Source organism: Pan troglodytes, chromosome 15 (assembly GCF_028858775.2).
Source record: "Pan troglodytes isolate AG18354 chromosome 15, NHGRI_mPanTro3-v2.0_pri, whole genome shotgun sequence".
Lineage (NCBI taxonomy): Eukaryota > Metazoa > Chordata > Mammalia > Primates > Hominidae > Pan > Pan troglodytes.
Genome location: NC_072413.2, coordinates 48,810,436 through 48,834,471, shown reverse-complemented (window position 1 = coordinate 48,834,471; position 24,036 = coordinate 48,810,436). Strand labels below are relative to the sequence as shown.

Here is a 24,036-nt window from a genome sequence, read left to right as displayed (position 1 = left end):
TTCCCCATTTATAAACAAGAAGACCTGATTAGGAGACTGCTCAACTTGCTTTGACTCTGTATTAATGCTTTCTCATCAAACTCATTGCAGAATTAAGTGCGTTTTTGTGTACAGTACATCGTTGTGTCTGTCAGAGATATTTAGTGTGACAGGGATCAAGAGGGGAGAGCTGTTGGGAAGGCCTGGACTTAGAACAGGCAGGGAGGAACAAATGCTAAATGGCCATTCTCTTCTACCGACCTGATTTTATAATGCCTTATTTCTATGATTAGGGATGCTCATTAGATTTCATCATTATTTCACGGATACTTTTATGAGTAGCTTCCTGTCTGGACAGAGGGGACTTAAACTTCTTCAGTGTCTGTCTCAGATTTTAGACCTCAGCGTTCATCTGACAGAGAAACCTTGGCTTTTCCAAGGTCAGATGACTCATTTGAGTCAGTGCCAGGATGGGATCCTGGATTTCCCAGCCCCTGCATTTGAATACATATCTGCACAGTTTCCTCAAACTCCAAATATGCAAAAGTGAATCTCCATTCCCTCACCCTGCTCCCCAAACACTACCCCCACCACATGAAGATAGTATACAGTTAGAGCACAGGCTTTGAAGGCAGTCCTGGATTCAAGTTCCACTTCTTGTCACATTATTTTTCCCTTCAACTTTGATTTTAAACTCTGGGGTACACGTGCAGGATGTGCAGGTTTGTTACAAAGGTAAATGTGCCATGGTGGTTTGCTGCACAGATCAACCCATCACCTAGGTATTAAGCCTGGCATCCATTAGCAATTTTTCCTGATGCTCTCCCTCCCCCCACCTCACAGGTCCAATGTGTGCTGTTCCCCACCCACCCCCTACCTCCTGCCAATTAGTCCATGTGTTTTCATTGTTCACCTCCCACTTATAAGTGAGAACATGCGGTGTTTGGTTTTCTGTTCCTGCTTTAGTTTGCTGAGGATAACGGCTCCCAGCTCCATCTATGTCTTGCAAAGGACATGATTTTGTTCATTTTGTTTTGTTTTTTTGACATGGAGTCTCGCCCTGTCGCCCCAGGCTGGAGTGCAATAGTGCAATCTCAGCTCACTGCAACCTCTGCCTGCTGGGTTCAAGTGATTCTGCCTCAGCCTCCGGAGTAGCTGGGATTACAGGTGCATGCCACCACGCCCAGCTAATTTTTTGTATCTTTAATAGAGATGGGCTTTCTCCATGTTGGCCAGGCTGGTCTCAAACTCCTGACCTCAAGATCCGCCCACCTTGGCCTCCCAAAGTGCTGGGATTACAGGCCTGAGCCACCATGCCCCACCGATTTTGTTCCTTTTTGTGGCTGCATAGTATTCCATGGTATATATGTACCACATTTTCTTTATCCAGTCTATCATTGATGGGCATTTGGGTTGATTCAGTGTCTTTGCTATTGTGAATAGTGCTGCAATGAACATATGCATGCATATATCTTTATAATATAATGACTTATATTCCTTTGGGTATATACTTAGTAATGGGATTCCTGAGTCAAATGGTATTTCTGCCTCTAGATCTTTGAGGAATCACCACACTATCTTCCGCAATGGTTGAACTAGTTTACACTCCCACCAACAGCATAAAAGTGTTCCTTTTTCTCCACAACCTCACCAGCATCTGTTGTTTCTGGACTATTTATTGATTGCCATTCTGACTGGCATGAGGTGGCATCTCATTGTGGTTTTGATTTGTATTTCTCTAATGATCAGTGATGTTGAGCTTTTTTTCATGTTTATTGGCTGCATGAATGTCTACTTTTGAGAAGTGCCTGTTCATGTCCTTTGCCCACTTTTTAATGGGGTTGTTTGTTTTTTTCTTGTAAATGTGTTTAAGTTTGTTGTAAAGTCTGGGTATTAGACCTTTGTCAGATGGATAGATTGCAAAAATTTTCTCCTATTCTGTAGGTTGTCTGTTCACTCTAATGATAGATTATTTTGCTATGCAGAAGCTCTTTAGTTTAATTAGATCTCATTTGTCAATTTTTGCTTTAGTTGCAATTGCTTTTGGCATTTTTGTCATGAAATCTTTGCCCATGCCTATGTCCTGAATGGTATTGCCTAGATTTTCTTCTAGGGTTTTTATAGTTTTGGGTTTTACATTTAAATCTTTAATCTACCTTGAGTTAATTTTTGTATAACGTGTAAGGAAGGGGTCCAGTTCCAATTTTCTGCATATTGCTAGCCAGTTCTCCCAGCACCATTTGTTAAATAGGGAATCCTTTCCCCACTGCTTGTTTTTGTCAGGTTTGTCAAAGATCAGATGGTTGTAGGTATGCAGTCTTATTTCTGAGTTTTCTATTCTGTTCTATTGGTCTATGTGTCTGTTTTTCTATCAGAACCATGCTGTTTTGGTTACTGTAACTTTGTAGTACAGTTTGAAGTGGGTAGCGTGATGCCTTCAGGTTTGTTCTTTTTGCTTAGGATTGTCTTGGCTATTCAGCTCTTGCCACTTTTTAACCATATGAACACATTATCTTAAATACTCTGAGCCTCAGATTTTTCATCAGTGTAATGGGAAGACTATTTCCCTTACAAGATTGTGATGAAGGTGGACTAAGATTTGTGTGTATCAAAGGCTTATCATAGTGCCAAGGACACCGTTAACTTGCTGTATTTGGCTGTATGCTCCTTTCCCCTACCCTCTACACACCCAGAATGGCTCTTTGATAAATAGTGACTTCCTAGTAATGATTTACCAAGAAACATGGTTAGAGTGAAGAGTAGATTTGCTAGAAGTTCTCTTGCGTGGTGGTGATTTGAATTCATTTCCATCTGTAAACAGGATTCCTTGGACCAGTCTTGGAGTACAGCTTCATATAGTTGCTTTAGGTTTTATAAACCTACCTTTTAAAATAGCCTTTGCCTCTCTCTACATTGTCTGCAGTAAATTAAGTTACAATATTATAATTTAATAAATGAATATTAAATATAATAATATGAAGTTAACAATTCAAGTTACAATGACCTGAATACTTTATTTAAAATAAAATATAAGTGTATCTTTCATTATGAAACTGCCTCTTTTTTAGTCTATGTCATTTCTCTTTGCATAATGCTGTAAGCATTTTCCCGTGCATTGACTTCTGATAAGTCCATATTTCTGTAGCTGTTTCAATTAACACAGTGTTTTGAATCTTCTTTCATTAATTTCTCTTTATATTAGTAAAGACAAATCTACTAAGTTTGTATTAGTTACATAGACCTTTGTCTTGTTTCATAAACTCACCTTGTTCAGTGCTAGTTTGAGTTCTCCCACCTTGGGTCTATTTCCAGTAGTGCCTGCACACATGTGGAAACTGCATTTGATCTCCATGATTGCACGAGATGAGTTTATGCAACATTAGTTTCCTTATTCCACTTCCTGTTACAGGGTTTTTTTGTGTGTGTGGTTTGAATTTGTTTCTTGTGTGGTGCTTAAGTTCTTTTTCAAAAAAAAGCAAATTGCGTTTCTAAAAAAGCATTCATATGAAATGTGAAGAGGAAAAGTAATGAGGTAAATTTCTCCTAAGAGGTGGTGACACATGACAAAAAATATCAGACTTGACTGGTCTTTCTCTTAATTTAGTTTAAATGTCGTGTATTTTTCGTCAGTCGTGTAATTTTCCCATTGCTGCAAACTGCCCGTTGAGGCATACAAGGTATAGGAATGCTTGTAAAATGAATGGCAGCAATTATTATTCAAATGAAGAGGTACCAACCAGTGTATGCACAATTTGGAAACTTGTTACCTTGTGAGACTTAATTGTATTGTATATTTATGAAGATTTCTACTTTTTAACAAAATACAATAGTAAAGCTCCCTTGGAGGAGAAAGATGGTACTTAAAACATTGCAGTTGCTGAACATAGTTAGCCCACCGGTGGGGGTGTTCATCAACATTTCGGTTCTGGGTTGTGTCCTAAGGGGCTTTTCCACCACATCAGTATTCATGAGCATTGATGGAAAATAGCGGTCGCCTCCTCCACAAGAGAACTATCTCTTTGAAAGATGAGGCATTTACTGCTATTTAAATCCAAGGGCCCAGTGTCTACACTTGCAAGAAGGAAAATAAAGATCAATGCAAGACTTAAGCTGCTCTAATGGTTTGGGCCAGCTGCTGTGTGGTGTGTGAATTTTCGGACTTTTTGTTGGGAAAAGAGGAATTCAACCAAGTAGACGTTATTGGGCTCTGAAGAGCCTCTGAGTTAATAATTCTGTTTAATCTTTTATAGAGCCCATTTTCATCTAAAATGAGGCTGATTTACTACATCGTAAATAAATTTTGGAAACCTTTAATCTCTGTCTGTGAAGATTTGAGAGAATTCAAGCGTTGCAAAACTGTCCCTCTTTTCCTCCCTATTGGCCAAGTAGGACATGCTTGTTTATCAGAGGCCCCTACCAGCTTTTGTCTCTCTCAGGCACATACCAGCTTCTATCTTGTAGTTACTAATAAACCTTCCTCTCTTTTTCCCCATTCCACCCTTCCACTTTCTGGAATCTATGGGGTAGCTGATAAACTCCTTGAGGGCAGAGGTTATGTGTCTTCTTGATCATGTATCTCCTGATCCTGCCTTATACTTGGTGTGTGCTTTACACCTGGTGGCTTCGTGTGAAAGTTGAGGATTTGACTTCCAGCAGCAAGGGATTTCCCTGAGGGGTCAGACCAAGAGGGAAGTGGGCCTGAGCCAGGCAGGCTTGCTGGGCTCTGATGAGTCCAGTCAGAGTCCTGGTGCATGCTTTTTCTACCTCTCACATTTCAATTTTGAGGTAGGGTCTCTGCCTTGACTGTGTCACATGGATATTGTGAGATTCAAATGACAAAATGTCTAGGAAAGAATGAACCTACGATAATATCGTCATTCATCTAGCATTATCCATGACCCACATTCGTAAAAAAAATTTTTTTTTTCAGAGACAGAGTCTCGCTCTGTCACCCAAGCTGGAGTGCAGTGGCGTGATCTCAACTCACTGCAATCTCCACCTCCTTGGTTTAAGCGATTCTCCTGCCTCAGCCTCCTGAGTAGCTGGGACTACAGGCCCTGCCACCACGCCCAGCTACATTTTTTTTTTTTTTTTTTGGAGATGGAGTCTCGGCTCACTGCAAGCTCCGCCTCCCGGGTTCACACCATTCTCCTGCTTCAGCCTCCCGAGTAGCTGGGACTACAGGTGCCCGCCACCACGCCTGGCTAATTTTTTGTATTTTTAATAGAGACGGGGTTTCACCACGTTAGCCAGGATGGTCTCGATCTCCTGACCTCATGATCCGCCCACCTCGGCCTCCCAGAGTAAATTTTTTTAGTAGAGATGGGATTTCACCGTGTTGCTAAGGCTGGTCTCAAACTCCTGAGCTCAGGCAATCAGCCCGCTTTGGCCTCACAAAGTGCTGGGATTACAGGCGTGAGCCACTGCAAAAGCCCATAAAATTGTTTAATACCTGGATCTTTTACCCCATTTAATGGTAGACCAAAAAAAAAAAAAAAAAAAGCTTGACCATTGGGGATTTAAAATTTTAGTTTTATCATATACAAGAGTGTATTAAATACAACTAGATTGTTCTTGATCATTTCAAATCTCCTGACCCATTAGTTTTTCTTCTGTGTTGTAAGAGTAATACCCTCAAGGCCGGGCGCGATGGCTCACACCTGTAATCCCAACACTTTGGGAGGCCGTGGCGGGTGGCTCACCTGAGGTCAGGAGTTTGAGACCAGCCTGGACAACATGGTGAAACCCCGTCTCTACTAAAAACACAAAAATTAGCTGGGCGTGGTGGTGGGTGCCTGTAATCCCAGCTACTCATGAGGCTGAGGCAGGAGAATTGCTTGAACCCGGGAGGTGGAGGTTGCAGTGAGCCAAGATTGCGCCACTGCACTCCAGCCTGGGTGACAAGAGCAAGCCTCCATCTGAAAAAAAAAAAAAAGTAATAGCTTCAGGATTCACTTAATGAATCCTTGCCTCAACACTAAGCATGGATACATGCCCCAACACCAGACAACCCCAGCCTATTAAGTTTTTGAATGCACATGTTGTCTTTTTTTATAGTTTATGTAGTTTTTAATAGAGTTTTAAAGGCTGGGCGTGGTGGCTCACGCCTGTAATCCCAGCACTTTCGGAGGCCAAGGTGGGCAGATCACGAGGTCAGGAGATCGAGACCATCCTGGCTAACGCAGTGAAACCCCGTCTCTACTAAAAATACAAAAAAAATTAGCCAGGCATGGTGGTGTGCGCCTGTAGTCCCAGCTACTCGGGAGGCTGAGGCAAGAGAATGGCGTGAACCCAGGAGGCGGAGCTTGCAGTGAGCCAAGACACGCCACTGCACTCCAGCCTGGGCAACAGAGCCAGACTCCGTCTCAAAAAAAAATAATTAATAAAAAAAATAGAGTTTTAAAAACACCTTTGTAAAGTGTAAGAAGTATTATACTTTATTTTTGTTTGAAGGAGGATGGTTAATATCTTTCCTCCATCTCAATATGTCAATAATTGCTTCTTTTTATTTTATATTTTTTGAGATGGAGTCTTGCTGTGTTATCAGGCTGGTCTCAAACTCCTGGCCTCAAGCAGTTCTCTTATTTCAGCCTCCCAAATAGCTGGGATGACAGGTGCACGCTACCACACCTGGCTAATATGTTAATAATTACTCCTCGTACTTTTAGCTTGGAGTGCCCCTGTCTTTTATTTCCTGCTTCCAATCTGCAGTGAGTTGGGAAGCAGGATTATGAAGTTTATAATAATCAGGTAGGGTAGGAATGTAGAAAATACTGAGTTGGTCCTGTGGCATTTTCTTTTTTTTTTTTTTTTGAGACGGAGTCTCACTCCGTCGCCCAGGCTGTAGTGCAGTGGCCCAATCTTCGTTCACTGCAAGCTCCGCCTCCCGGGTTCATGCCATTCTCCTGCCTCAGCCTCCCGAGTAGCTGGGACTACAGGCGCCCACCACCACGCCCAGCTAATTTTTTGTGTTTTTAGTAGAGATGGGGTTTCACTGTGTTAGCCAGGATGGTCTCGATCTCCTGACCTCATGATCCACCCGCCTTGGCCTCCCAAAGTGCTGGGATTACAGAGTCCTGTAGCATTTTCTACAGGATGAGTGCCTGGGCTTTATGACACCTCCCTCAGCTTTTGATCCCATGTGTTTCTTTCCTGGTTGTCTGTAGTACTCTAGATAGGTGAGGCTGTGAAATAAGTTCCATATAAATGAAGCTTATACAGTCTCAAAAGCTTGTGTGTTTGTCATACCATATTCAAGGGATACTTAGGCCTCATGTAAAGCCTTGGAAGTTTATTAGAATTAATTCCAGATTATAGATGCCTTCGTCCTGTGTCAGGGAAAGTAAAATTCAGGTACATGCACTACTGAGTGACCTTCGAACAATGAATTGAACTATGTGAGGACCAAATTCAGGAAGGTTATTTCCAGTGGCCTCCATCAAAACTTACACCTTTAGAAGACCCCGGGGAGACCCACAGAGTCAAGTTAGAGAATCTGAAATCTTCCAAACACCTTCCTTTTGAAAGAGAACCTTCTTCATGTTCAACTTGTAACTCTAGCAAGGAGAGACTTACGTTTCATTCAGTCCCCTCCATTAATATCCTTAAGAGAGAGAGGAAACCTAGAGTTACAGGTCCCTAAATATAGCAAACTGGATCAGTTTCTCTGATGCTGGGCAACTCTTCAGATCCTGGAGGAGAAGGCAGGCCCTCAGACCTCCCTGCTGCCGCCCCCACCACTCACTCTTGGCTATCTTCGTCACTCTCATGGCTATTAGCTTTGCTTGAAAATATGACCCTGATTCTTTTTTTCTTTTCTTTTGAGATGGAGTTTTGCTCTTGTCACCCAGGCTGGAGTGCAGTGGCTTGACCTCAGCTCACTGCAACCTACACCTCCCAAGTTCAAGCAATTCTCCTGCCTCAGCCTCCCAAGTAGCTGAGATTACAGGTGCGCACCACCATGCCCAGCTAATTTTTGTATTTTTAGTGGAGACGGGGTTTCACCATGTTGGCCAGGCGGGTCTCAAACTCCTGGCCTCAAGTGATCCACCTGCCTTGGCCTCCCAAAGTGCTGGGATTACAGGCGTGAGCCACTGTGCCTGGCCATGGCCCTGATTCTTTATAAAAGTAATGGGAACAGTCAGTCACCCCTATTACTATAGCTATTGGTAGTATTAACTACCACTTGCTGGGCATCTAACAGTCCCAGGACATTCTTGATACTTTACCCAATTCTCATTTTATCTTCCTAACACAGGGAAGCGGTATTATAAATACCATAAAATACATGCAGTGCTCTTAGCAGCTGCCTGGACTCTCTGTGACATTTCCTGAGACTATGAGCATCATGGCACAGGGACTTGTCACTCTCATTCACTACTGTGTCACCAGGGCCAAGTACAATGCCTGGCATAGAGCAGCTGCTCAATAAATATTTATTGAATGAATAATAAATATCAGTTGTTAGATGTCCCCAGTTTTCCAGACAGACAAACTAGGGCTTGGAGAGGCTTCATAATGTCTCCAATTCACATCAGGCAGTGAAGGAAGAGCTAGGGTTAGAGCCTGGACCCACCTAGCTATAAAGCCTTTGTGTGTCCTCCTAACCCTGTTCCTGGCTTCCCTGAGAAGAATGAATGATATCTGTAGAAATTCACAGATGCCTGTCAAGTGGCCTGAGTGCCAGAGCTCTTGAGTGCATGATGTTTGTGAACTGGCTGGTTGGGAAGCTGGCCTTGCCCATGTTAACTGGAGCCTATCCCTGACTCTGGGACAGTAGCAGGACCTGGCCGCCCCTCCCTCCCCCAGGATGTTTGGCTGTGAAACCTAATTAACATAGCCTACCTTTCTACAGTCGTTTACCCTTTCAAGGATTGTGCCTCCCTGGATCTTCAGCAGGTGCCTGGTTTTCCTTGACAGACTTCTGCTCTGGCTCCTTAGATTACGTAGATTTTTTAAGCCTGTAAAAAGGTAACTATGTGAGGTGATGTATATTTTAATTAGCTTGAATGTGATAATTATTTCACATTGTGTACATATATCAAATCATCAGATTGTACACCTTAAATATATGCAATATAATCTAATGATTTCAGTAAGTAATTCCAATCAATCAAAACTAACATGGTAGAGAAATCACATATACTTTGGAAGAGTGTGGTAAATTGCAAGGAGATACAATTTTATGACATATAAATCTTTTATGACATATAAATGAATTCCTCTCTTTTGTTTTGGTTTGCATAGATAAGACATGATATGATTTTTTGTCCACTGTTTCAATAACTAATGAAGTTTGCTGCTTTTGTAAATTTGATTTGGAAGTTTATCTGTCACCTATATTAAAACTCTAGGCAGTGTTTTGTAATGACATCCAAACAGACCCATCCCATAGCAGAACAAACTACAAATTTACCAGTTTTGTATTTACATGGGGGTTCTATGTCAATAGGTGCCACATTATCAAACTAGAATTGTGATGAGAAGAAATCCCAAGGTGAGATTACATACATCTAAGTTATAGAATATCCTTGGCCATAAAGAAAATGCTTTTACCTTTTCAACAAAGTAATATCCTAGTTCTGACTATTTACTTAAATAAAACTCAGGTTCTTTCCAACTTCAGTCAAGATAACTCTATTTTTTAAGAATTCAGGAAAATAGTTCTTAAGATTCTTTTTTCCTTTGTGCATTTACTATTGATTTTTGCTTATTTATGGAATCACAGAGGCCTTGGGAAATAAATATTATATACCTTCCCTCAAGGAAGACTATATTCAAGTCATCCTCAAAAGACAGCTTACTCCCTTCTAGAATATCTCAAGATACGAAAGCGTCTTTGGGACATCGTTACATTGGATCATTTGCTTGGGAAGGCTTTTCTAATGTCTAGCCTAACGTCTTTCTCTTCTGGTCATGTTCAGAAAAATAAAAGCAGCTAAGAGTTTAAAATATATCTTTTTCTGAGTTTATAAAGAGGATTTTGCTATATAGCTTTTTTCCTTTGGGGTGAATAAATATCGATATGAATGTTTACGGCACTAGGTGTCAAAATGATCAGCCTATTTTCCCTTCTGTCTTTAGAGAAATGAAAAGGGCAACAAATTGGATTATGACTCACTTCAAGGCTGTCAGGATGGGAAGAAAACAGTTTTGGTACCTTGTAGATAGGTTTGCATTCTTAGAGCTGTGGAAATTACTTTAAATCTATTTTTAATTTTTTTTAGGTACATTTTGACCAATTTAAAGAAGCATTAATACTCATCTTGTCCAGAACTCTGTCAAATGAAGAACACTTTCAAGAACCAGGTAAGGTCACTCACTTCTCTTCTCTGCCTTCCCCTTTAGAAGTTGTCCGGGGAAGAATCTGGGGACCTTGAAGCATGTATATGAAGGATTGGGGACATCTGCCTTTCACAGATTGAGCAGTTATTTTCGGTGACTTCTCTTCAATATTATCATAAAAGCTTTGCAGCTGTTGAACACTAAAATGAGACTTCTCTACTACAGCAGCATAGTATTATGGAGAAAATAATTGGATTGTTTCTAGGCAATATGTCAGATGGTGTGGCAATAACTCATTCTTGGAATGAGTAGAGTGAAGCTGAATGGTAACTGCTTTCATCCTTGTTTCCTTGTACATGGAAGGATATGATTTGGGGAAATTTTTTCCTGAAGGTAGAAGAGTGACCAGTCTAGGGATAATTTTACTTAGTCGTAGTGAGTGGATCATGCTCTGCTATAGACATTATCACATTACATTATAATTATCTGTCTCCTCCTCTCAAGTGATAATTCCTTGAGGACCATGCTATTCATTTTTGTATTTCCAGTGCCTAGAAGAATGCTTAGCATGTAGTAAGTATTCAATGAATGTTTCGAAATAAAAGACTTAACATTATACTTCACTGATTTTTTTCTAAGCACCATAGGTTGTAAGACACATTGTTATTTCATGTATCTCTAAAAACAAAAATTGTTGCCAATTGTAATGTAAAATGACATTAATTGTAAATTCTCATTTCAGAGTGTCCAAATCTGGTGTGTGGGGGCGGGGAGGTGTCTTCAAATCAATGAAATATGGTAGATGTGTAAAGGAAAGTCTAAACACTGTGGACATTTATATTACAGTACAGTCTGGTTTTATCAAATTAGTGGTTGTTGGGGTAGGGGCAGGAGTTGACTACAAAGGGGCATGAAGGAATTTGGGGGACAATGAAACTTTTATATCTTGATGGTGCTAGTAGTTACAGGATTGTGTGAGTTTTTCCAACCCAGAGACTTGTGCAATGAAAGGATTAAATTTACTCTATGTAAATTATACCTCAATAAACCCTACTTTAAAAAAGAGAACATCAAAAATATAGTCCAGTTTTGAAACTGAGCATAAATCATTAAGATTTTGTCACTACAAGGAGTCATTCACTGTGACCTATTTAGGTGAGGCACAGATGGGAGCTCATTTCTCACCCTTGCCGGGTGATCTAGTTCTTCATCCTGCCCTCTGAAGTGCTCCAGATTTGTGTTGTGTGTACGGACACTGCCTTTAGCAGTGTTTTAGGTTCTGGATTGAGTCTCCGCCTTTTTCGGTGATGGCGACACCCCTAGCAATGTTGTTCTTAACTCTGACACTTGATAAAGCTCTTTGGAAGCCCCCAGTGAGCCTGAGAGGGAGGTTATTGCATTCTTGAAATTTTCCAGACAAACATTAGCATTTCCACAGGTGACCGCTGCTAGAATATGGACTTTTGTGTTTTTATATGGTCTCATTTTATTGGTGTTTTCACTTTTTTAAGGTTGTCTGTCATCTTGATAACAATGGTGCGACATCTGGGGGGCCTGAATAGAGCTATGGTTGACATCACCGCCAGGGTAGATATTAGCTAACGTGAGCATAGGTAATATAAGCATAACTTCAGGGTTCTGTGTGCTGATAATGTGCTTTTATGTGGATTTGGAACAGGCCATCCTGCCGCTAATCCACATGATCCTCCAGCTGCTATTTCTTCAAAACCTGTACTGTCACTGTCACCTGCCAGAAAATTATAATAAATATACAGATTTATAGTGACTACAGATGTGAAGGGTCCCCGCACAGAGTTGTACATTGTTGGGATCCGAGCAGTAGGATGAGCTAGACCACGCTTGTCCAACCCACGGCCCATGGGCCGCATGTGGCCTAGGACAATTTTGAATGTGGCCCAACACAAATTTGTAAACTTTCTTAAAACTGAAACATGACATTTATGCATGGACCTTTTTTTTTTTTCTAGCTCATCAGCTATCATTAGTGTTAGTGTATTTTATGTGTGGCCTAAGACAATTCTTCTTCCAGTGTAGCCAAGGGAAGCCAAAAGATTGGACATCCCTGAGCTAGACAATGGCTGGTTGAGCTTGGTCACAGCCAGGAAGTAATATTTATAAATCTAGCTCCAGATGGTGGTTTCACAGTTATGTGTCTGCCTCACTGCTATGCAGGCAAAGATCATAATTTGGACAAGTCTTCTGGGAAGACACACAGAAGGGATTTTTATAGTTTTGCTGTGTGTTCCATCCTTTGGGTAGGCAGTAAGTCTTCGTCACAAAACTGCCCCACCTCAGTGTAATGCAGCAGAAAAGTACTTATTGATAGCATTTCTTGTAGCATTGATGACTTCCCTAACATTTGTCCTGGCAGGATAAAACCTAGGATTGAGCCTGTGCTTTGAGACATGAGTCAGCCTTTCCTCCCACATTCCCTGCTTTGTTCCTGAGCATCTCTGCTTTTTCTGTCTTTTGCCAATTTCTCCTTGGCCCCTCCAGTTGTTCGTGGGGATCGTGCAATTCTTTCCACTCAAACATTCTTCCACTCACTCTAAAATGTGACTCTCAGCTGGGCGCGGTGGCTCATGCCTCTAATCCCAGCACTTTGGGAGGCCGAGGTGGGCAGATCACTTGAGGTCAGGAGATCGAGACCAGCCTGGCCAGCATGACGAAACCCCGTCTCTACTAACAATACAAAAAATTAGCCAGGTGTGGTGGCAGGCACCTGTAGTACCAGCTACTCAGAAGGCTGATGCAGGAGAATTGTTTGAATCCAGGATGCGGAGATTGCAGTGAGCCAAGATCACGCCTCTGCACTTCATCCTCGGTGACAGAGTGAGACTCCATCTCAAAAAAAAAAGAAAAAAAAAAGTGACTCTACCCCACTGCAGGCAGACTGGTTTGGCTGGGCAGAGACAGGAAGTAGGGTCAGGATTCAAATGCAGTACATCAACAGGCCACCTTCATTTACCTCTCCCTCTCCCTTTATGGAAGTAACTATCCCTTAAATCATAGATCATATAGCATTTTAGGGCTGGAGAAAACCCTGCCATTTCATCCATGAGCAATTAGAGGCCCAAAGAGGGATGTAGCTTAATTGAAGTCTTACAGCTAGTGGCAGAGGAGGGTGCTTACACTGTATCACCAAGGGATGTGATTCAAGAAGGCTTTAGGTTGAGGATTTTAGCTTTCAAATGGGTGAGCCAGTCTTCGGTCAGTGCAGCCTGGCCAAAAGGGTCTGACAAGTGGCCAGAGGCAGCAAAGAGGAATAAACAAAAAGCAAGTTTCACCTGATCGTTAGGGACAGGGATGCCTGTGTCCTCTGCATTATTTGGCTGGTCATGCTTAGTTCATCTTATACCAGAAGGGGCCAGGTCTGTGTTTTTGTTTTTCTTTTTTTGAGATGGAGTCTCACTCTGTTGCCCAGGCTGGAGTGCAGTGGCACAATCTCAGCTCACTGCAACCTCCGCCTCCCAGGTTCAAGCAATTCTCTGCCTCAGCCTCCCGGGTAGCTGGGATTACAGGCACCCACCACTACGCCTGGCTCATTTTTTTGTATTTTTAGCAGAGATGGGGTTTCACCATTTTGGCCAGGCTGGTCTTGAACTCCTGACCTTGTGATCTACCTGCCTCGGCCTCCCAAAGTGCTGGGATTACAGGCATGAGCCACTGCGCCCGGCGAGGTCTGTGTTATTTTTGTTTTGCCTTTTTGAAATCAATGGAGATGGTAGTCTTTGAGATAAAAGGTTACCTTTACACCATAGAAGCAGACTGAAAATAAAAGGGGGACCATAGTGCTCAGCCTTAGAAACCAAGAGGGCCGTGAATTGATATTTTATAACACCAAAGATTTTTATAAATTAAAATATAAGATATTGTACCAGACTATAATATAGAAAAGTCAGCTTGATTTAATAGAGCCACCTTTGAGTGAGGAGTTAGGAAATGCTGGTTCTGTCCCTCTAATCGGGTGATCTTATATATCATGACCTTAGTGGTCTTTGGTCACCTTGTATGTGAAAGTGGTTGTGCTGAAAAAATACATAAAATCCTTCAGCTCCAAGATTTGATGGTGTTGCCTCCTAATATCTAAATGACATTATCCATATCTAAGAAAAATGCTAGCCTGTGTTTATGTAAGATTTTACTTAACATTCATTGAAACTAAAGTTCTTCTTCCCAAGGACAAATGCATAGTATATCTCATGTTTTTATAGCCTCCTAATAAAAGGCAGTTGTATATAAATTCTATAAAAACAAAGCTCTCATGGGATTTGAGAGGAGATGAAATTAAGTTATTTCTATAGTCTTGGGCTCTGCCATTTATAACTCCTCTGAGGTACAGTTTCTTTATTTTTAGAATCAGGAGATACAGACTAGATTATTTTCAGCATCTTTTTAACTCAGATATTTATAATTCTAAGAATCTTAGTGTTTTTCCCCTAAAAAGCAATTTTTATAATAATAACAACACAGTGAAAAATATTGAAATTCAGATAAAGGCAGAAAAATGGATTGGGATGTAGGGAGTCTTGTAAATTCCAAACTGATTAGCATTGCCAGTGGCATAATTCTTTCATATCTATGTGTACAATCTAATTTTTAAATTATTTTTCTGGAATAGGAGAGGGGCAACAACTTAATTATTAGCTATTAATTCAATTTGCCGTGGCTTTGGATTATAGGATTTTTGTAATGGAAATGCTGGCACAAGCTCCAAGCTACATAGCATCAACATGCCAGCTGGATCCTCTCTCCAGAGATTTTGTCCTCGTTTGATGCATCTTGCATTAGATTTCTGTTCTTTAGTAGATGTTAGCATAATGCAGGAAGCGCTTTCTTCCTTGATGTGATTCATTGGAAATGTCTCTTTGTTTATTCATGGGGAAAACCTCAGGTTTGAAAAAGCCAACTCATTAGAAAAACAGGACCAGGCATTGTTTTGGTACAGGTGATTGTTTTATTGTAACAGACCTTCCTAGTTTCAAGGACTGCCATAATTGTAATTATTTTCTTTATATTTTGAAGAAGTGTTACATACAGTTAACAGACATTTTTTCATTTACTCAGCAATTGTGCCTTGAACCAGGTCTTATGGCCTGTCACTGGGCTAGCTATTGATTTCAGTGATTGAAGATTTGTGTTTATAACGATGTTCAGAGGCCTTGGGTTAGGCACTGAAGTCTGGCTGAAGTCCCTGATTTTAGGAGATATTACACACAGATGGCCCAAAGGCTCGTTCTGTTGTTTTCTGTTGGTTAAGTAAGATAAGTAAGAACTTAGTCCCTGTTCTGTTGGCATCAATGAAATGCTAACAGTGAGGACCAGAAGTTTTCTCCAAGAGTTAAAAGCAAAACAGGCTGGGCACGGTGGCTCACGCCTATAATCCCAGGACTTTGAGAGGCTGAGACAGGTGGATCACCTGCGGTCAGGAGTTTGAGATCAGTCTGACCAACGTGGTGAAACCCCATCTCTACTAAAAATACAAAAATTAGCTGGGCGTGGTGGCAGGTGCCTGTAATCCCAGCTACTCGGGAGGCTGAGGCAGGAGAATCGCCTGAACCTGGAAGGCAGAGGTTGCAGTGAGCTGAGATCGCACCACTGCACACCAGCCTGAGTGACAAAGTGAGACTCTGTCTCAAAAAAAAAAAAAAAAAAAAAAAAAAGACCGGGCGCAGTGGCTCATGCCTGTAATCCCAGCACTTTGGGAGGCTGAGGTGGGATCACTCCGGATCACAAGGTCAGGAGTTCAAGACCAGCATGACCAACATGGTGAAAGCCCGTCTCTACTAAAGAATACAAAAATTAGCTGGGCATGGTGGTGCACGCTTGTAATGCCAGATACTCAGGAGGCTGAGGCAGAAGAATCATTTGAACCCAGGAGGCGGAGGTTGCAGTGAGCCGAGATTGCACCATTGCACTCCAGCTTGGGCAACCAGAGCGAAACTCCGTCTCAAAAAAAAAACAAAAGCAAAGAAAAAAGCAAAGCAAACCACTACCACCACCAGTGCCAACTACAACAACAAAAGAGGATATTAAGATTGTGCTTATAATCCTGAAATTGGAAACACTCATCCCCACTGATGTTTTGTAAAATGATAGAACCTTTCTAGGATTACCTAAGATAATAGGCACCAAGAACTGTAATAATGCTTTTGGCTAATCTATGCTACTCTCAGATTTTATGCTATGTAAATAATTATAGATGTACATAAAAATGTGTGTATAAGGTTAGTCATTTAAAGTAGTGAAAAAATATATATGTTGGGCATCCGTAATCCAAAAATATGAAATGTTCCAAAATCCAAAACTTTTAAGCACCAACATGATACTCAAAAGAAATGCTCATTGGAGCATTTCAGATTTCAGAGTTTGAGATTTGGGTTGTTCCACTGATATACTTCAGATTTTCTAAAATCTGAAAAAGTCTGAAATCTGAAACACTTTTTTCTGATCTCAAGCCTTTCAGATAATGGATAGTCAGCCTGTATAAAGCGAGTGAAGAAATCAGACAGTGTATTCATAGGCAAATCGTGCTCTATCTATGTAAACAATGACTAAGTAGCTATTAAACTGTGCTATGAAAGATACTTATGTGGTAAATTTACTAAGGGTAAAAGGCAACTTAAAAATATGTATATGTGCAAGAAATACTCATGTAATTTAAAATTAAATAAATAGGGCTGGTGAGAATTTTGATAATGAAACAGTTTACTTGGGAGTTGTGTGTGTGTGTGTGTATGTGTGTATATATATATATTTTGTTTGTTTGTTTGTTTTTTGTTTTTGTGACGGAGTTTCGCTCTTGTTGCCCAAGCTGGAATGCAATGGTGCAATCTCGGCTCACTGCAACCTCCGCCTCCCGGGTTCAAGCGATTCTTCTGCCCCAGCCTGCCGAGTAGCTGGGATTACAGGCATGCACCACCACACCCAGCTAATTTTTTGTATTTTTAGTAGAAACAGGGTTTCGCCATGTTAGCCAGGCTGGTCTCAAACTCCTGACCTCTGCCTGGCTCAGCCTCGCAAAGTGCTGGGATTACAGGTGTGAGCCACCATGCCCAGCCATGTCTATATTTTATTTCAACCTTAGTGGATATATAAGAAGGTTTCCAAACGGGACATGAGGATGACGGTTTTCTACAGGGAATCCTAGAAAATCTGTGTTCCTCTCACATCAGCTCACTGATGCAGGGAAAGGAGACTAATGAGAAAATTGGGGCAAGAATAAGATCAGAGCAGCTCCAGTTTCTGAGGTGACGAACTGGATAACGTCATTACACTAATCTTACCTGTTACCAAAAATTGAGGTTGAGGAACTCTTCAGGATTGAGGACTGAGAGACTCTTGCTAACTGCTCCCATGGTTGCTTGATGCTGGACACCTCTCCCTGGCCCGATGGCTTTGGGCCACCACTGGCTTCACAGGAGTCCCGGTGGAAGGACCAGAGTGTGGCTGGAGCTCCCTGGGCAGAGCTGCTAGACTGATGTTGACCTTACTCCATGAAGCGCCTATTGTTTTCCTTCCCTCCAGATGAGGAAACTAAGTCTTCATGAGGTTCGGCACTCCCAATCTTGATATGAACTGTGTGTCCAGGTCCAGGTCCGTTTGATTCCAAAGCACAGCTCTTTCCCATGGAAAGTGTTACAGTCTATCCGGGTAGGTAATCCTAACGTGTAAAATGCTTTTAGAAAAATGTGACTATGGTTATTATGAAATTGGGAGCCATATCCCAGCACTTTGGGAGGCCGAGGTGGATGGATCACGAGGTCAAAAGATCAAGACCATCTGGCCAACATGGTGAAACCCCGTCTCTACTAAAAATATAAAAATTAGCTGGGTGTGGTGGCACGTGCCTGTAGTCCCAGCTACTTGGGAGGCTGAGGCAGGAGAATCGCTTGAACCTGGGAGGCGGAGTTTGCAGTGAGCTGAGATTGTGCCGCTGCACTCCAGCCTGGCAACAGAGCGAGACTCCGTCTCAAATAAATAAATAAATAGGGAGCTATGGACAGTGTGCATCACACTAAATGCAGAGGAGAAACGGTTCCATGAAAGTGGTGCCAAGAAATTACTTGAAAGAAATGAGTTTTGAGTTCCCCTTGAACAATGGGGAGGGTTCAGTTAGGTAAAAAGTATATCTCATCCTTCTTCCCAAAAATGGCTATAGATGCAGGCATCCTAACAGAGATCTGCTGGTTGATCCTCCTATGAAAAGGTTGGGGAAACAATTATATAATCATTATCAACTCAAAGATTTTTTTCCTATTGACTGATCTTCAATTGCATTAGGACTTAGACCATCCAGTCAGCCCTGGGGCTTGCCTTGCCACACTTATCCACCAGCTTAGGCACCTTCGGGGGGTGGTAACTTTCCCCTGGAAGCCTTCCTCCTGGGCAAGGCTAATCAAAGCCACCCTGTTACTTTTGTGTCCAGAAGCCCCTGTGTTCCAGCAAGAAGCATCATTCAGGTGGCTAAGAACTGGGTGGAGACTGCGCCTAAGATTCTGTCACTGCGTTCAGGGAGGAACTGAAAGACCTAATTAAACATCTGCATCTTGTGTGGAGGTTCCAGGAGAGAGAAGTAGTTGGGGAGGGAGGTGCTAATTGGAAAGGGCTTAGTGCACACAGAAGTGTGGTGCGGCTGCTTGCTGGTGATGGCCCTAGAGGCAGGGAGTGCACTGGGAAGCAAAAGGAAAGGCAGATCATGTCAGAAAGCTTTTGCTGATGCCTTTTTAATGTTTAACCTTTCTTGGCCCCTTCTCCCTTCCCATCCTTGAGACGTTCCCCTCCCAACTCCCTTCTTTCCTCCACCCCAGCTCATCTCTCCCCTCCTCCTCCTCAGTCTCCCACTCCACTCTTTCCCTTCCTGGTGGTCTTCCCACATCTATATCTCTTGCTTCCCTTCCCCACCCCTCCATAGGCCTCTAGGTCCCTATTATCTCCTGTTTCCCCACCCACTTCTTTCCCTCTCTTGGTCTCAGTCTCTGTCTCATTCTCTCTCCATATCTGTCTCTCTGTGTCAGTTTCCATTGGTCTCTGTCTGTATTTTTCTTGGTCTTAGTGTTCCTTTGGATTTTCTTCCCTTCTCTTATTTAGAATCAGGCGTGGGTTTGCATTTTCACTGTGTAATCCCTGTGTGATGGTGCATTCAGCATAGGCGAGGAGGTGGGATGTAGAATGGGGCAGGGTGGGGCTCATTTGCTGCATGACTGCCTTTTCCCAAGAAAGCTTCTTGGGGATGCTGGCCTTGAGGTTTGCACATGCTTCATTTTTCACCTTTCCTTTTCAAACGGATTTCAGCATTCCTGCGAGCCCAGCAGCAATGTAACATGAAGGGCCTCCTGTGCTGAGGTTCTTTGGATGGGGGTGGTGTCTCTGGGAATGATTTCCCAGGCTCACTAAATGAGTCAGGAAGGGACATAAAAAGCAAAGTCCTATGCGAGCAATTCCAAAATGAGAATACCAGCACCCTAACGACAGGGTTTTCTTCTTCATCCTTGGAAACGGCCTCAGGTCATTTTTGGGAACAGGGAATTTTTTGATTCAAAAAACAAGTTAAAATATCAATTCTTCCTCAATAGGTACAACGTACCTATTCAAAAAACAAGTTAAAATATCAATTCTTCCTCAATAGGTACAACGTAATGTTTTGCCTATGGCAGGTGTTTGGTAAATACGCTTATGTGTTAAATGAATCTGCCAAACACTGGGGAGCATCTTTGAAAAATCTCCTTTAACTTCCAGGAAGCAGCTATGGCTGCCACTCCATTCCAGGTCCTGAGCTTATGTTTTTGCAAAGAAAGCATTCAATTGAATATATACTCTTCAGGCTTTTGCATAATGATTTTAGCTCCCCTTAGGTCCTCATTGCTTTGGCTTTGGCTGTTCATGCAGTGGTTTTAGGAGAGCTGAGCATTTTAAGCAGTGACCTGTATCACATCTGATGCAGATGTGGTGATCTGGTGCAGTGGTCAGTTTTAGGGGAGAGCTTTAAAAAGTGTACTCTGTATTGCTTGAAACCTGGAGTAGGGGAGGCTGTGTTTCTCTCCTCCACACTGCTGCTGGGAAAGGAACTGGGAGAGGAATGAGGCGGGTGTTGGTTATTTCCCCTGGCTGCAGCTGGCTTATCTACTCAGAGTGGTCATTCTCCCTGACACCATATTTTAACTTTCTTTTTATTATGAGTGCAAGACCTCTGGTCAAGCATCATACATGTGCATGGTGGTTTATCCTGATTTGGAAGGGGAACATTATCACAGCTCTGGAGTTTCTCTTCTTGGGACAGATGAGATATGAAATAACAAATGTGGCATGTGAGCAACCCAGCTGTCATTTCTAAGGCCAGAAGGCATAGTATTTTCTTCATCTTTTTAACTCTCAAATCAGATGTTTTTCCCACGTGCTCTGTAGAGACTGTCACTCACTTCCACATTACTCCAGTGGAGGGTTGAAGCAAGGTTTCTCTACTGTCCCCTGCTCATAACCAAGCATTTGGTTTATGGAATAAAACCTAGATCATTAAACTAGGTCAGGTTGGACTGCCTCAAAGCCACCTTCCTCTGATTGGTGTGTCTCATAATAAGCTTTCCAGGGATGGGGTCTGAGACACCTCCAGGCAAGCTGGGCTTGTCTGCTTTCCTTTGAAGCCCACTTTAATTTTTGTAGTGATGCCAAATAGGAGAAATGGAAAATGGGAAAGAAGGAAAAATGACTCAGAAGCTTAACAATCCAGGGAGAATCATAAATACACTTTCAAGGAACTCAAACACTGAAAGCATGGCAGTCCTTTATACTTTGTTTTGATAGCATTTCTTTTTGTTTTGTTTCGTTTCTGTTTTTGAGATGGAGTCTCGCCCTGTTGCCCAGGCTGGAGTGCAGTGGCGCAATCTCGGCTCACTGCAGCCTCTGCCTCCTAGGTTCAACCGATTCTCCTGCCTCAGCCTCCCAAGTTTCTGGGACTACAGTCACGAGCCGCCACGCCTGGCTAATTTTTGTATTTAATAGAGTCCAGGTTTCGCCATATTGGCCAGGCATTTCATGTCCCTTCTTGGAGCTGGTGATTGGAGCGGATACTCTCACCTGTGGAAGCTCTGTGATGTCAATAATTTCGTTTCTTAATAAACCAAAAGCCTCCACGTTATCTGACATAGATAAGATTATTCCAGAATGACGCCCTGAAAAATAAAGGTTCCATCTGGATGTGCTCAGAAAGTAAATAAACGTAGCCCCAGGGTTGCAGTTTTGGATCTCTTCCATTAGGCATGGTCAGAAAGGGTCAAGGCATTCTTTAACTTGAGTGGGTAAGAGTGTCTTATAATCCCCATGGTTCGGTGGACATCTGCTGTTCAGTTCTAAATCTCTGATTGAGATTGATAAGGAGAATCATAGTGTTTTCAGTGCTTAACCTAGCAAGGGCTGTTGACCGTGAATGTTCTCTCTGAACATCCTTGGCTTTGCTGTCTCTGTTCCCATCGTATCATGTTAAGTGCAATGAGGCGGATGCTCTAAATGGGAGAGGGATGTGTGAGTGTGTCATTCTTAGAGGTGACTATTTTTAAATGGTGTGATTAGTCCACTTCGTTATTGGTCACTTGCATGGTTTGGAAAATAAAGTGATGAGAAAACTTTAACCCATTTTTCTTTGTGTGTGCTAATGTCTTTATTCCAAAAAGGTTACATACTTTAATAGATGTCTCTAGAAATTGACTTTATCATGTTCGTACGTTGTATGAAGGATATTAACTTAAAGTTTGCTTAAATTGGTTATTATAATAAGATAATGAAACAAACAATTTAATGCCTGGCAATGCAAAAATAAATGAGTAAATAAACCAAAACTCCACAGGGTCCCTGCTGGCTCACAATCTATTACCTTTTATTGCTTAGAAAAAGCGCTGTTTTGAATCCACCACTGCATCTACCCTATGCACTACGTGGGGTAGTGAGTAGTAAACAACCAGGGAACCATTTCATCCACCGGTAGGTTTGGGATTAGATCACAATGGATTTTTAAAAGATAGTTGTTTTCTCCCACTGCTTTTTTTTTTTTTTTTTTTTTTTACCTCTGAATAAGTGCAGCATGCAATAAGAGCTCCTTCGCCACTTCCATCCCCAGGACACAACTTTGTTCTTACACTGGGAAAATACTGTGGTTCATTATCCAAGGTTCTAAGTGTTCCTTTTAATCTTTTCCAAACCCCTATAGTTACTAATGGTGTATCTTGTTGTCTGCCACCAAAATTTAAGAATATGTAATAAATTAAGGATGGTTCTGCATTGCCTCTTATCTGACTAGCATCTGTGGGTGTCAGCTGCCAACAAGTAGCTCGGGTGTCTGAGCCGCTCCTGAATGGTCACAAGCTGACACACTGTCTTCTGATAAAAGGTACCTTCAAATATGCATGCAATTTTCAGTATAAATTTTGTATGCTTAAACACTTCCTGTAAGAGAATCACTCGACCTAATAAAATGACTTGACTGGGACTTTTTTAAAGCTGGATATAAATATCACTAGAAATTATATAGCTACCATAAATACTTCACTCTGAGCTTTGCTGAGCATTTTCAGAATGTGTCTGGCCACATTTGTGAAGATAGTGAAATCCGAGCTTGTCCCAGAGGAAGGACATGGCGGGGAGGTGTTTAGTCAAAGAGGGTCGCCAGTCCTCCCTGGGAAACTGTAAAGTAATGGCTAAACCCCAGCATGGTTTCAATGGTGATAAAGGAACGGTCGTTCTTTTAGTTCTTATCTAATCAACTATTGTCGTTTTTATAATACGTGTACATAATCTCATTTAAAAGTCTACATGTCGGCCGGGCGCGGTGGCTCACGCCTGTAATCCCAGCACTTTGGGAGGCCGAGGCGGGCGGATCACGAGGTCAGGAGATCGAGACCATCCTGGCTAACATGGTGAAACCCCGTCTCTACTAAAAATACAAAAAATTAGCCGGGCGTGGTAGCGGGCGCCTGTAGTCCCAGCTACTCGGGAGGCTGAGGCAGGAGAATGGCGTGAACCCGGGAGGCGGAGCTTGCAGTGAGCCGAGATCGCGCCACTGCACTCTAGCCTGGGCGACAGAGCGAGACTCCGTCTCAAAAAAAAAAAAAAAAAAAAAGTCTACATGTCTGAGTTCAGACATACCTTGCTAAGGCTCATGTTCAAACAGAATACATATCTGTTCTTGAGAGAGTATGAATATGTGGACAGCAAGACAACAGAAATAAAAGCATTGTCATCTTTTGTACTTTAATGAAACATTTTATTCTGATGCTGTACAAGGTGCTAAAAAATCTATAGCTGAGATAACATTTGAATAGAGTGAAGTATTTATTTTATTGCTTTAAAGCTCCAATTGTAGAAAAAGCTTAGCCTGTAGTTGTGGCGGTGGAGGTGGTGGTGGTGGTGGTGATGGCAGTGGTGATGGCAGCACTGGTGGTGATGGTAACGGGGAAGGTGGTCAGTGTTGAACCTGAGACAAGTGATGTCAAAATGCTGAAGTCCTTCTTTAAGATCAAGAGATGACTCTCTCCTCATGCACATTCCTTTTTATTTTGTACAACACCGATGCTTACAAAGAGATAAAACAATACAATTTTTTTACTGTGGTTTCACATTTGCCATTTTATTTTACTGTTTTTAATTTTACAATGAGATCTTGATGCTGGGTTTCATATATGTAACTAGCTGTCATTAATTGCTTAGAATGTGTTGTGTCCGTTTCTTTGTTTTGTCATCTGCTTGTCTGATAGATCAGAGAGT

The 24,036-nt window shown here is 42.0% G+C and overlaps 1 protein-coding gene across 31 annotated transcripts in view; it reads left to right on the top strand.

The window, feature by feature from the left end:
* NIN (ninein) overlaps positions 1–24,036 on the top strand; it is a 111,719-nt gene that overhangs the window by 14,129 nt on the left and 73,554 nt on the right. For 30 of the 31 annotated variants that reach the window (XR_010151102.1, XM_063793365.1, XM_063793359.1 and 27 more), the window contains one exon: positions 10,206–10,287. Coding sequence is in view for 28 of the 31 variants with exons in the window: in XM_063793365.1 (XP_063649435.1) it covers positions 10,206–10,287 (82 nt within the window). In the remaining 3 variants the exon portion in view is untranslated. Of the gene's footprint in view, positions 1–10,205; positions 10,288–17,811; positions 17,938–22,573; positions 22,664–24,036 lie in introns of those variants that run through there. The other variant, XM_016926063.4, reaches the window with a different exon arrangement.